The sequence below is a fragment of the Taudactylus pleione genome, unplaced genomic scaffold (assembly GCF_031769625.1).
Source record: "Taudactylus pleione unplaced genomic scaffold, aTauple2 ptg000201l, whole genome shotgun sequence".
NCBI classification, from domain to species: domain Eukaryota; kingdom Metazoa; phylum Chordata; class Amphibia; order Anura; family Myobatrachidae; genus Taudactylus; species Taudactylus pleione.
In genome coordinates, this window is record NW_028284603.1 from 15,565,492 (window position 1) to 15,580,447 (window position 14,956).

General features: G+C 43.6%; 1 protein-coding gene across 1 annotated transcript in view; it reads left to right on the forward strand.

Moving 5' to 3' along the window:
• Window positions 1-14,956, forward strand: part of SRBD1 (S1 RNA binding domain 1) — a 266,191-nt gene that overhangs the window by 231,132 nt on the left and 20,103 nt on the right. Inside the window, exons 18-20 of the mRNA XM_088477514.1 lie at window positions 3,527-3,633; window positions 7,140-7,316; window positions 13,876-14,049. Of these exons, the coding sequence (XP_088333640.1) occupies window positions 3,527-3,633; window positions 7,140-7,316; window positions 13,876-14,049 (458 nt within the window). The remainder of the gene's footprint in view (window positions 1-3,526; window positions 3,634-7,139; window positions 7,317-13,875; window positions 14,050-14,956) is intronic.

The window sequence follows — 14,956 nt, forward strand, 5'->3', positions numbered from 1 at the left end:
AGACTGAGTACTTCACCCCTCCACCAGCTGATATATTACATTAGCAAATGGAAGTGATTATCTGGTTCAGTATTATAGTGCCATCAGACTTTGGCTAGGGGGAAAATAACATACAAGTACAACTTTGTAGTAGATGTAGTGATTAGCACAAATTTGGATTTATCATATAGGCAAACCGAAGCACGTGAGAGCCGGATAGCCAATAAGATGGCATTTTTGAGATCCAAACACAACTGAGTAAAATTAACCTCTCGTCTCATATATATATATCGAATTAGTATGTACTGCTGGCTGTCTGGATGCCTCCTGTCAAAATACTGCCAGCGGCATCCCAGTGGTTGGTATCCCAACAGGGGTCGGGTAAGTATACTTACCCTTCTCCCTTCTAACCCTCCCTTGTTGTGGCCTAATCCTAACCCTCCCCACCCCGCACCCTAACCTTCCACGTTAGTGCCTAAACCTAAGTCTCCCCCTTTGTGCCGAAACCTAATCATCCCCCCTTGGTGCCTAGCCCTAACTCCTCCCCAAATCTAAACCTAACCCTGCTCCGCTCCGCTCCGTCCTTCTGGATTCTGGTGTCGGGATTATCGTCTACGTCAGGGCTGGGGAACCTTTTTTCTGCCAAGGGCCATTTTGATTTTTAGAAAATCATTCGGGGGCCATACAAAATTATTAACTTTAAATTTGCCTCCTATATTTGGTTAAAAACTTTATTAACTCACCCTTAATGCGATGGCTGTAAGTAACTGCTTCTCTGTGGTATGTTGCCAGGCAGAGTCTGGAGGGGCAGTCCCTATGGATGTGTGACAGGCAGATTGATCAGGCAGCCCTGGGGTCCTCTCAGTCCTAACCAGCCTGATGACAGCACTGACTATACGCACCCCCTGCTGTGCCACCACTGCCTGCTTGCCCGCGCTGTTAGGATGAGACCCTGCACTAACCAGCTCAATGGCAGCCATATGACAGCCCTGATTCTCTCCCCCCCCCGCCCCCCCCCCCCCCGTGTGCTGCCTGCCTGTCGCCGCTGATGGGGAGAGAGCCCTGCATGGCACTCAATGACAACTCTGGCACCCTGATCCCCCCCCTGTGCTACCTGCCGCCGCTGATAGGGAGAGAGCCCCTGCACTAATCCACCCGATGACAGTCCTGACACCCTCCACCGCTGCGCTACCTCCCGCCGCTGATAGCCGATGACAGCCCTGACACACACACCCTCCCCCCGCTGTGCTACCTGCCGCCGCTGATAGCGCAGCGGGGGGAAGGGGTGTGTCAGGGCTGTCATTGGCTACCAGCCGCCGATGACAATCCTGACATCCCCTCTCCCCCGCTGCGCTATCTGCCGCCGATGACAATCCTGACATTCCCGCTGCGCTACCTGCCGCCGTAACATCCGCTACACTACGCTGATTCTGCTGCTGCCACTGAAAGCTGGGCCGGGCTGTATACGGCCCGCGGGCCGGAGGTTCACCACCCCTGGTCTATGTCTATCTTAAATCCCGTGTCGGACTTTCAGTGTCGGGATTCAGACCGGCGGCATGCCGTCCACCGATCTGATAACTGCATCCCATATATAGATAGATTGTAACATTTAGTTTTGCTAAATATTACACAGCATTACTGTTTCTCCACCTATGTCCCTAAAAGTTCATGTTGTCTTTACCAGTTACCTCCTACTTCCCATTTATACTGTATGTGTTTCTATATTCATTACAGGAAAAGCTTTTCCAGGTATTTGTATTTAGCAAAATAGATGCCAAAGTACAGTCTGGGAATTAGAAGACTATGAATTAAATGCAAATATTTGCAAGAGGTATAGACATTTTTTTATTAAAACGAAGAGGCATGTTGCCAGGTATTTGCCTTTCTAATCGGGCCAGTATCTGCCGCGGAGTGGCTGAGTTGCTGTACAGACTATTGAGCATAGGTAGACAGACAAGGGGCCTTCTCCACGCTCCAGTTGCTCATAAACACTGACGTTGCTGATAGATACTAGCACCTTGTGTTGAGTGATGTGTGAACCGCTGTTGTTGCGCAGACACAGCATCAGCGCAGCTTTGAGGTGTGGCCGGATTACCATGGTGATGGAGACTGGCTGAGGCTGATCTAAGGGAGCTTTGTTCACAAGTGTCACGGCAAGGAAACCCAGGCATGCATTTGTTAGAAGTGCAATTCTTTACTAATTATATAAATATTTGCCAGCTCAGTGACTTAGTTCTGATCGACTGTAGAATGGATATGACCTTAGAATATACTACTTTGTAATTAAATAGGATGTGCAGCTTTAAGGGGTCTACACAAATTCTACACCCACTTACCAGTAAGGTGGCAGCTAAAACTGCCCTGAGCGATACACTCGCCCACCATGCACCCACTTCAGGAGTCACTACATAAAGGGCTCAATACAACTTTGAGATTGCTGTGACTGTGAGAAATACATTTCATGGATGCTGTACCTGTCAGAGTGGGTTCAAGTTGGTGGGGTTAGCTGAATTGCTGTATAATTATGTGGCTGACAGAAAAGAATCAGCGCATGGTTTCTGGGAGTAATGGGCAACAGACGGCCCTTCGAGCCTTCACCTGTGGCCCCCATCTCTTTCCACTCCTTTTCTCTGCTGTACGCTCTGTGGGCTAGCATAACTGCCATGTACCTGAAGCCTAACTCGTGGCTCCAGCTCCTTTTGAATAGGAGTGCTCACAGGGGGTGAAGCTTCAATGGATCATAAAAGAAGAGAGAATGATCTGACTGAACTTGATATTATTTGCTGCCTGGAGCAACTATCACCTAACCTCCTCTGTGAGATGTGCCGTTCTCCACACGATGCAAGGAGGTCACATAGCACACCTGAGACCTGAGAAGGAGGAGCATGTGGTCTTCTTACTCCAGGGCAGGCCTGTCCAACCTCTGGTTATGAAACTACAATTGCCCGCATGCCCTGCCACAGTTTTAGCATTCCCTAATAACAAAACTGTGGCAGGGCATGCTGGGACTTGTAGTTTCACAGCAGCTTTAGAGCCACAGGTTGGCCTGGTCTGTCCATTTTTCCTAAGGCTACAGGCCTGCATATGATGCCCTTGAAGTGTATCAGGTTGCCCATCACTGGTATTGGGGGGGGGGCTTGTGCTTACAACTGCACCATGAAGACGGATGTCTACAGACACAGCTGGAAGCAAAAGGAATCCTGCTTCCTGTTTTTCAATGTACCTCCGTCCTATCTTGGGTTTACTTTCTGCTTAACCAGATTGCCAAACTTAAAGAGTAAGGTCATCAGTAACCAACAGAAATCCGATTGAAAACCAAATGAAAGTCAAAACAGCAGAGGTGTAAAGTGATATTATAGCTATAAAACCACCAGAATAAATGGTTTTCCAGGATTTCCACTGAAACTTGCTGCAAACTAAATGTAGAGCTCTTTGTGGTCTGTCACCAGCCCTTGCTGTCCAGGAGCTAATAGGTTAATTATGCAGGTTCATTGTCACTGTCATTATAACACAGCCTGTAAAGTTAATCTCTACCTCTGTCTTCCAGCATGACGTCTCGCAGGTGCTGCTTAAAGGCACCCTGGACAGTGTGGTGGAGGAGTGTGTCAGCTTTGTGGGGGTGGATATAAACATCTGCTCTGAAACTCTATTGAGGTAAACACAGCCTTGTACATTGCTTCACCTTTAAATTTACTTTGAGCTTCCCAGCATGGGAGGAGTAATACTGCAAACACCCCGATGCTAGCACCTGCTGCCGGGACTCTTCTATTGAAGCCACACAATGATGATGTACTTTGTGCACTGCAAGCTATTAGTTTAATGCTGTTTGTCTTTCTCCAAGGTACATGATATTTAGCGAGAACACACAGGCACTGGTTTATCCACTGATCCTATGAATGAATTTATATTACAATTTCTCCGTCACTTATTCACTATGGAAGAGACAAACATGCTTCACGTCTATATTTTGATATAGAAAGGTTTATTTAGATACCAAACAAAATCATCTTATTGGTTTTAACAAGCAGGGGCGATAACCTATGGAGAAAATATAAGTGGCATCTAATTATGTTCTTTCCTTCAATATTTCCTGTTACTGTCTTGCACAGCCACCCTTATTCCCCTACAGACCCACCCTTATACATTTTCAGTTGCATTTAGTTACGGTAGAGCTGTGCTGTCAGCATGTTAAACCTATGGTTTAATATAAAGGCCCGTATTCAATATGTTTCACATCCGCAATACTTTTTCGCTTGGTGGACTTTTCGCCTACATCGCGTGTTTTGGGTGCAAAAACTTTTTGCGTGTGTCCCCACGATTCCCCATATTCAATATGAAAGTACGCGAAAACGGCACCCGGCCATACTTGAACAGGCGGAAACTCCTCTCCAAAATGGGGTAATTAGCCTGGCAGCCCCCAAAAGATGCACTGACATGGGGGATCACTATGTATACCCCCGAATTGGCCTGCTGAAGGTATTTGGTATTTTTAAATAGTCTCAATAGGCGCTGTTTTGCGTATTTGCATAAGTGGTGAAGAATAGCATTTTATTTTATTTTCTGGAGACATTAACTAGTCCCTGCAAATTTTAGGTACCTGAAATGGGGGGTAGCATATTTTAAAGTTGCTAAAGTATCGTTTTAAAATACGTAAAAAATCCACCTGCCGCAAATGCCAGCAATCAAAAAAACATATGGGGTTTACTTGGGGAACCCCCTGGAGTCTAGTTCGCTAGTTTTTAACTTTGTCTCCCAACTTTTTTTTTTGCCCCCAAAATGAAAGTAAAAATTTGGGGTGTTCTTAAGTCTTTTTTGTTTACCTCTGGGGGACTGTCTGAAGGCTGCACGGGGGTTCCCGCAACGTTGCACCCCAAAACCCCAATTTTGCACTTTTTTCCGCTTGCTATTCATAAGCGAAACTTTTTTGCCTATTACATTGCATTGACTTTCCGCCTAGGCGAAAGTCTTTCAAATTGAATATGGCGATACTTTTCCGCCTGGCGAAAGGACGTCATTGGCGAAACTTTTTCGCCGATCTCGGTTTTTCGCTCCAAATTGAATAAGGGCCATCCATAGTTGGCAAAAGAAAAACATATTTTTACCAAACATTAAGCTGGATCCAATCTCTGTTTTTTGTTTTTTTTCTGAAACTGTATTTTGTTTTTAGATGCTGGAGGTGTTAAGTCTATGTCCATTGTATGTCTTGTATATTACAATCACATGTATATTTGGATTCCCCTGAATCTTGGTTAAAAGTATTGCTATTACTATTAGTCCCGAATGAATCCTTTTAGCACTCTGAGCATAGATTATAGCATGTACAGTGGTAACTGCCAGTCCAGAGTATTTTAGATTTTTGTTTGGTGTAATCAATCTGTCTGTCTGTCTGTCTATCTATCTATCTATCTATCTATCTATCTATCTATCTATCTATCTATCTATCTATCTATCTATCAATCTCTTTGTGTTTCCATCTTTATCTAGTCATCTATCTATATTCATCTTTGAATATCTGTCTATATATCTCCTTGTCTATCTATTGTCTGTCTATCTGTTTATCTATCTATTGCTGGGCATACACTGTCAGATAAAATGCATATCAGACCTACAGACATTTGATCTGAAAGCCAGATTTTGTGGCCGTGCATTGTGAGATGTGGGGAGGAGATATATTCACAGAGAAGGAACAGGACAAATGCTAGCCGGTCCACTGCTGCAGCGTATACACTTCCAGATGCTGACGACCAATTATCGGATCTATCGGACATGCTGGATGATTCGGCATGTCCTACCTACAGATAAGTGATCGGTCGTACAAATCCACTGTACAGTTAAGTGGCCGATCAGCCGATACTGGCGGATTGACCAGATAATTGCATAATGTATGCCCAGGATATCTATGTATCTCTGTCTAGTCAATCTATCATCTATTTTTGTCTATCACTATCTATCTATTGACATCTGTCTCTGTCTATATTTCTATCTATCTGTACACAAGTCATTTTTGAGTGACACCAGTGTGCTCCGTCCCTTTCCTACTACGCATGTTGAGCTGGTCCTCCCTCCTCTTTCCCTTACAGTGGAGGCTTTATTCGTCACTCTGGAATCTAGACCTCCTCATACCAGATAAGCCAAGCACTGCAACTGTTATCTGCTTTTGGTGCAAGTTATAATTGTGAGCAAGACTTCAAGACAAACAAAACATAGTTCGTCCTGCTCGCAGTAAATTAACATTACAAAATTCTGAAGCAGGTCTTATGCTGGGCATTCATTATCACAGGGGTGGGGAACCTTTCTTCTGCTGAGGGCCATTTTGATATATATAACATTATTCGTGGACCTGGTGCAGGCCAGGCCCCCTCTGTGTGATGTCACACAGGGCAGGGTCACAATCGCCAGTGATTACAACAATGCCTGGAGCATTCTGGGAATGCTTCGGAGAGCTGTAAGGGCAGCGGTGTGATGGTCTGAAGAGTCCTAAGGACGCTCCAGGCAGCACTACTGCATAGATTCTGGCTGCAGTGTGCCATTCTAGGCACCCAGCTAGCCAGATGAGGTTAGCAGAAATGTCTTGTCAGACCGAGAGATATATTATCTGACAGCCTGAATCCAGCAGATCTCGTGGCCATACACTGAGAGATATTTCAGTGTGTATGGCCACAATATCTGCTTTCCTCCCCTGTGAAGGAACCGGGGAAATGTGGGGCGGTCAGACGCAGCAGTGCAATGACTGCCTGATGCTGCTGACCAATCATCAGACCAGTCGGGCACGTTGGAAAGTTTTTCATACCCGACCATCTAATCATCGCTGATCGGTCGCAGACATACACTATGCAGTGGATCTGCCCGTTCCACCAATAATCTGCGGGTCAGGACGATAATTGCATAATGTATGCCGGGCTTTAGTTGCCAGACTATAAATTACCAACCTTATCTGAGCAAACTGACTTCAATTAAGGAAGGGCCAGGAAAACACCAACATTTTTTGTCCCCATCTGCTACTGGTCTAATTGTTTATACTGTGTATGTTGTAGTGGTGGTGGCAGTCTGGAACGTTTTTTGGCTTGTAATGTTAAATGTTTGGCACAAAAAGAGAAAAACATTGGTGTAGGAAATAACTTTGTTTTAATATGATTTTTTTCTTTCTTTTGCGGTCACAGGCACATTGCAGGGTTGAATGCAGTTAGGGCTAAGAATATAATTGAATGGAGAGAGACAAATGGATCTTTTATGAACAGAGAGCAGCTCAAATGTGTAAAAGGGCTGGGTCCAAAATCCTTCCAACAATGTGCTGGCTTCATTAGGATTAACCAGGAGTACGTCAAGAACCTTTCCAGGTAGGTTTCCAGGTCACCGGAGTGTGCCTACGGACTACGCCAAGCTGTTCTCCAATTCCGAACACCATAATGAAAACCAGTGTATTCCTTACAGGCAGATTAATGTCCTGCACCGCCCCTCAGTATGTGAAATAGGTCCTAAATATTACATTTAGTTTTGACTGCAATAATGTATTGGCTAACCCAACCTGTTCCAACTGCATAAACTGTGGGCTTTACAGCTCATCTGGCTAGTCTAAGGCTGTAAATGTGGTTTCATGTATTGTGCTATAGGAATCCCCAAATATGCCATTTTATTATGTATATATTACAGCCCTTTACCATTCATTAAACATGTGCTGGTGTATGTACATTAGGTGTAATAAATACATATGTATTGTCCAGGTGCATGACACCCAACCAATGTTGTGATGCACAGTCCTTTAAACTTTTGGTTTGAAATGGACATAAGAGTTTGATATTGAAGTTTCAGTTTACATCTCTCTTTCCATGTAATGTTTATAAATCGTGCATCATTTAATGCTTAACTAAACATTAGAAATAAAATGTATTATGATTGTTGCCGTATTGCAAGTTCAAAGCCATAAGTTACCGCAGCGCTGTAGTGGAAATCCCTAGTCACCAAACAAATTTTGGTCATACTGTACTGAAAAAAACTAAATGGCTGCAGTGGCTTCATCCAGGGTCTTAGTCAAATTGTTTCATGATTTATGATGCAGCAGAGATTAACACGGTGTCTAAATTCTACAGCACACCTATGTCATTGTCTAAATAAGTGATCATATATGATAATCAGCTGTCACTCACATTATCAACCTCTGACCTGGTAGAGAGAATCCTGGGATGACGCTGTGCATATTGTTTGATTAGGTGACAGACCTATGGGAGATGTATCAAGCCTTCTTAGGCGGACAGATGGAGAAGTTGCCCATAGCAGCCAGTCTATAGACTTCTATCTATCATTGTATAGAATGTACCTGATGAATGATAGCGGGAAGCTATGGGCAACGTCTTCACTTGTCCTCTTTGTCTTCCCCTCTAATATTCAAAATAGACCTTTACAATATTTAGTCCAATTTAGTTTCCTTCCTTCTGCTACATTACCCCCCCATCCTGTGCCCCCCACCCTTCCTCCCCAAATATTGGTTCTATGCCCCTTAATGTTTGAACCTTTTCTGTTTATTCCTGGTTTCTAATATGGCAATTTTTTGCTTTGTCTCGTTTTCTTATATGTACCATGTGTTCTTTTTCTCCATATGTTTTGGTCTCATGTTTTTGTATTATGTTCACACGTATAACTATTCTTTGTCTTCTGTCAATAAAACATTGTTTAAAAAAATTAAATAAATAGAAATTCACAGGGTTTACAATGTGTTAGGACACTCTCGTTTATGTTTATTTTGAAGTAGGTTTCTTGAGTTTTAGAAGCTTCTTTGTTGTTTTATTTTTTTTTCTCCTGACAGTGTGACACAGCTGCACAGGGGTGCAAACTTGTTGCGCACAAATTAGGAAGACTGTTTGGAAGACAGTGGTATGACCAGAGGTGGGAAGCCAAACATTAGCTTTATATCTTAGTTGCAGAGCAGCCCTGTACTTGTGTGATACCCATGGTATGACCACAGGTGGGAAGCCAAACGTTAGCTTTATTTCTTAGTTGCAGAGCAGCCCTGTACTTGTGTGATACCCATGGTATGACCAGAGGTGGGAAGCCAAACGTTAGCTTTATTTCTTAGTTGTAGGGCAGCCCTGTACTTGTGTGATACCCATGGTATGACCAGAGGTGGGAAGCCAAACGTTAGCTTTATTTCTTACCTGTAGCGGAGCCCTGTACTTGTGTGATACCCATGGTATGACCAGAGGTGGGAAGCCAAACGTTAGCTTTATATCTTAGTTGTAGGGCAGCCCTGTACTTGTGTGATACCCATGGTATGACCAGAGGTGGGAAGCCAAACGTTAGCTTTATATCTTAGTTGTAGGGCAGCCCTGTACTTGTGTGATACCCATGGTATGACCAGAGGTGGGAAGCCAAACGTTAGCTTTATATCTTAGTTGTAGGGCAGCCCTGTACTTGTGTGATACCCATGGTATGACCAGAGGTGGGAAGCCAAACGTTAGCTTTATATCTTATTTGTAGGGCAGCCCTGTACTTGTGTGATATCCATGGTATGAGCAGAGGTGGGAAGCCAAACGTTAGCTTTATTTCTTAGTTGTAGAGCAGTCCTGTACTTGTGTGATATCCATGGTATGAGCAGAGGTGGGAAGCCAAACGTTAGCTTTATTTCTTAGTTGTAGAGCAGTCCTGTACTTGTGTGATATCCATGGTATGACCAGAGGTGGGAAGCCAAACATTAGCTTTATTTCTTAGTTGTAGGGCAGCCCTGTACTTGTGTGATATCCATGGTATGACCAGAGGTAGGAAGCCAAACATTAGCTTTATTTCTTAGTTGTAGGGCAGCCCTGTACTTGTGTGATACCCATGGTATGACCAGAGGTGGGAAGCCAAACATTAGCTTTATATCTTAGTTGTAGGGCAGCCCTGTACTTGTGTGATACCCATGGTATGACCAGAGGTGGGAAGCCAAATGTTAGCTTTATATCTTAGTTGTAGTGCAGCCCTGTACTTGTGTGATACCCATGGTATGACCAGAGGTGGGAAGCCAAACGTTACCTTTATTTCTTAGTTGTAGGGCAGTCCTGTACTTGTGTGATATCCATGGTATAAGCAGAGGTGGGAAGCCAAACGTTAGCATTATTTCTTAGTTGTAGGGCAGCCCTGTACTTGTGTGATACCCATGGTATGACCAGAGGTGGGAAGCCAAACGTTAGCTTTATTTCTTAGCTGTAGCGGAGCCCTGTACTTGTGTGATACCCATGGTATGACCAGAGGTGGGAAGCCAAACGTTAGCTTTATATCTTAGTTGTAGGGCAGCCCTGTACTTGTGTGATACCCATGGTATGACCAGAGGTGGGAAGCCAAACGTTAGCTTTATATCTTAGTTGTAGGGCAGCCCTGTACTTGTGTGATACCCATGGTATGACCAGAGGTGGGAAGCCAAACGTTAGCTTTATATCTTAGTTGTAGGGCAGCCCTGTACTTGTGTGATACCCATGGTATGACCAGAGGTGGGAAGCCAAACGTTAGCTTTATATCTTATTTGTAGGGCAGCCCTGTACTTGTGTGATATCCATGGTATGAGCAGAGGTGGGAAGCCAAACGTTAGCTTTATTTCTTAGTTGTAGAGCAGTCCTGTACTTGTGTGATATCCATGGTATGAGCAGAGGTGGGAAGCCAAACGTTAGCTTTATTTCTTAGTTGTAGAGCAGTCCTGTACTTGTGTGATATCCATGGTATGACCAGAGGTGGGAAGCCAAACATTAGCTTTATTTCTTAGTTGTAGGGCAGCCCTGTACTTGTGTGATATCCATGGTATGACCAGAGGTAGGAAGCCAAACATTAGCTTTATTTCTTAGTTGTAGGGCAGCCCTGTACTTGTGTGATACCCATGGTATGACCAGAGGTGGGAAGCCAAACATTAGCTTTATATCTTAGTTGTAGGGCAGCCCTGTACTTGTGTGATACCCATGGTATGACCAGAGGTGGGAAGCCAAATGTTAGCTTTATATCTTAGTTGTAGTGCAGCCCTGTACTTGTGTGATACCCATGGTATGACCAGAGGTGGGAAGCCAAACGTTACCTTTATTTCTTAGTTGTAGGGCAGTCCTGTACTTGTGTGATATCCATGGTATAAGCAGAGGTGGGAAGCCAAACGTTAGCATTATTTCTTAGTTGTAGGGCAGCCCTGTACTTGTGTGATACCCATGGTATGACCAGAGGTGGGAAGCCAAACATTAGCTTTATTTCTTAGTTGTAGGGCAGCCCTGTACTTGTGTGATACCCATGGTATGACCAGAGGTGGGAAGCCAAACGTTACCTTTATTTCTTAGTTGTAGGGCAGCCCTGTACTTGTGTGATATCCATGGTATAAGCAGAGGTGGGAAGCCAAACGTTAGCGTTATTTCTTAGTTGTAGGGCAGCCCTGTACTTGTGTGATACCCATGGTATGACCAGAGGTGGGAAGTCAAACATTAGCTTTATTTCTTAGTTGTAGGGCAGCCCTGTACTTGTGTGATACCCATGGTATGACCAGAGGTGGGAAGCCAAACGTTACCTTTATTTCTTAGTTGTAGGGCAGCCCTGTACTTGTGTGATACCCATGGTATGACCAGAGGTGGGAAGCCAAACATTAGCTTTATTTCTTTGTTGTAGGGCAGCCCTGTACTTGTGTGATACCCATGGTATGACCAGAGGTGGGAAGCCAAACGTTACCTTTATTTCTTAGTTGTAGGGCAGCCCTGTACTTGTGTGATACCCATGGTATGACCAGAGGTGGGAAGCCAAACGTTAGCTTTATATCTTAGTTGTAGGGCAGCCCTGTACTTGTGTGATACCCATGGTATGACCAGAGGTGGGAAGCCAAACATTAGCTTTATATCTTAGTTGTAGGGCAGCCCTGTACTTGTGTGATATCCATGGTATGACCAGAGGTGGGAAGCCAAGCGTTAGCTTTATTTCTTAGTTGTAGAGCAGTCCTGTACTTGTGTGATATCCATGGTGTAAGCAGAGGTGGGAAGCCAAACGTTAGCTTTATTTCTTAGTTGTAGTGCAGCCCTGTACTTGTGTGATACCCATGGTATGACCAGAGGTGGGAAGCCAAACGTTAGCTTTATTTCTTAGTTGTAGTGCAGCCCTGTACTTGTGTGATACCCATGGTATGAACAGAGGTGGGAAGCCAAACATTACCTTTATTTCTTAGTTGTAGGGCAGCCCTGTACTTGTGTGATACCCATGGTATGACCAGAGGTGGGAAGCCAAACGTTAGCTTTATTTCTTAGTTGTAGGGCAGCCCTGTACTTGTGTGATACCCATGGTATGACCAGAGGTGGGAAGCCAAACGTTACCTTTATTTCTTAGTTGTAGAGCAGTCCTGTACTTGTGTGAAATCCATGGTGTAAGCAGAGGTGGGAAGCCAAACGTTAGCTTTATATCTTAGTTGTAGGGCAGCCCTGTACTTGTGTGATACCCATGGTATGACCATAGGTGGGAAGCCAAACATTAGCTTTATCTCTTAGTTGTAGAGTAGCCCCATACTTGTGTGATATCCATGCAGTTTTGCATGGCTGTATTGCACTCATGTAGAATACACGAGCATCAAATAGAAAGGTTTACGTTGTCAATGTATTTTAGCTCTAATAAAATAAGTAAAAAGGCCTTTGTTTTATGGTCCAAATGCAGCCTACAATACTGCTGCTACTTATAAAAAGTGAGAGGTTCCAGCTGGCTATTGAGTGCATGCAGTAATGCCTAGGGGACTGCAAGAGGTATTCAGCAATGCTAGTCACTGGGTTCCTGTTGAGTGATGCTTCATATTTTTACTAATGATGTTGGTGTATATTATTTTCATGGGCGAGTGTTGGTATGGTCCTATCAGAATTTGTGTCCTAAGAGTTCCAGTTTGTCTTAAGTACCAGAATGCTATATTTTCTAATAACGCAGCAATTTTTATACACTTACAGAACACCTTGATGGCTTCTAGTGCCCATATGATTCACAGCAGCGAGTGCATTATCCCATATGTAACACACCGTTCTGGATACATTGTAACCTATATTATGAGTTTGGCTGTGACTTTAGCGGGACAGACTTAAGGCCTCATTTATCAATGAGTTTTATCATTCTCAACAAGTGATAAATCTTGTTGCGTATGATAATGGTGCTCCAGCCAATCAGCTCCCTACTGTTAGATGACAGCTGGGAGCTGATTGGCTGGAACACCATGATCATACTCAACAAATTTTATCACTCATTGTGAATTATAAAACTCATTGATAAATGAGGCCCTTTGTCAGTTATCTCAGCACCCGGTAAAAGGTAGGTTAAACTAATGAATGACTCTGATCAATACTCATATTAGAGCGATTTTGGGGGAACTTTGTGGTGCTGATTCCGAATATGACATCGGTTTTGCTAGATTGGTTTTAATGTTTGAGATACACAGATGAGAAACAAGAAAAACACAATCGACAACTGTCCTCTAAACTGCTGGTTGGGCGACCAATCATTTCTATATGGAAGGGGAATATTCTACAATGATCGCGGAGTGAACACCTAGAATTTTTTCGTGTCTCACCTAGAATATGCTGATAGATTCCCATATGCACACCTTATGGCTATGTTCCCTATTACATGAGGGTATCCATTATCGTAAAATACCCTAAATTGGTTCCAATACCCTTGGCAACTAAATAACATTTCTTTATTTGTTGGTCTGCGTTATTTTTATAATGATTATAACATTTACTGTACAGAAAATGCTTTATACAGCAGGCATAGGTAACCTATGGCTCTCTTGCTGCTGTGGCACTACAAGTTCCAGCTTGCCGTTAGCCCCTGACCTCTGATATGGATTGAAGTTTGATGTAGCTCATGTAATAACACACTTGTGGTGGAATGACGAATAGTCAAACATGTAATCATTGAGTGATTGTTTTGCTTTCTAAGGGACCCGTCAGGCTGCCAGGCCTCAAACCGTGCTGGATCAAGTGTATCAGTCACCCAGGGCACCGTATCAAAACAAGGCAAAAAGACAGCAAAATCTGCAGCGAACGTGCCTGCCAGGCCTAACCCACTGGATCAAACCTGCGTACACCCCGAGTCATATGGCATAGCAATGAGGTAAGGAGTCATATTGAGGGGAGGCTGCTTAAACACACAGCCAGCTCAATTTTACAGTCTGCAAATGTTTCCTTCAGTTTAATTTTCTGCCCTTTTCATTTTGCAGAAATATGATTTCGGGAGAATGACACATTTAATATTTTGAACAGTAAAACTCTACATTACACTGGAAATTATTTCCAGTAGACATTACAAGTCAGTGTATATTGTTAAAACCGAGGTGTAACTGGAGCTTTTTGGACGGCAGTGCAGAATGTATACTTGGATCCTCCAGAAGAACGCTTATGGTGTAAAGCAGCGTATATGGTGTTAGCAATTAGATGGTAGCGATACAGGGACACTTTAAAGCTTTATTTTATAACCAAAGAGCTGTAATGCATGACTGTATATGGCATCACAGAGTAGTACATAGTCATACCCCGTAGTTACACTAGACATTTGAGGCATTAGAGTTCAAGGACATTATCACATCCAGTTTTGATTTCACTAGATTAAGATTGATCTATTTCTCTTTTGCGACTGTATAACTTTCTCTTTCGGAATGTAACTATCAGTTTTACCAGTCAGTAAATATACAGTAACATATTTATGTGTAAGGTCTGATCAGAGCCGGCCCCAGGTCTACTAGCAATCTGTGCAAGAAATTTTGGAGCCCATTAATCACTTAGCTGACAATGGGCCTGATTCAGAGCCGTTCGCTATTTGCGGTCGTTCGTTCAAAAACAAGGGGTGGCTATTCAAATGATCCGTTCGCAAATTGCAGTCTGTTCACACCTCTAAGTCTGAACGAGCGAGCAAAACATACGCTCGTTTATTTGATAAAAACGCCCCCTGGCCGCACGCACCATACGTCATGTCCGCTATTTATTAGATTAATCGAGTACATCGTACAGCGTATGAACTGCTC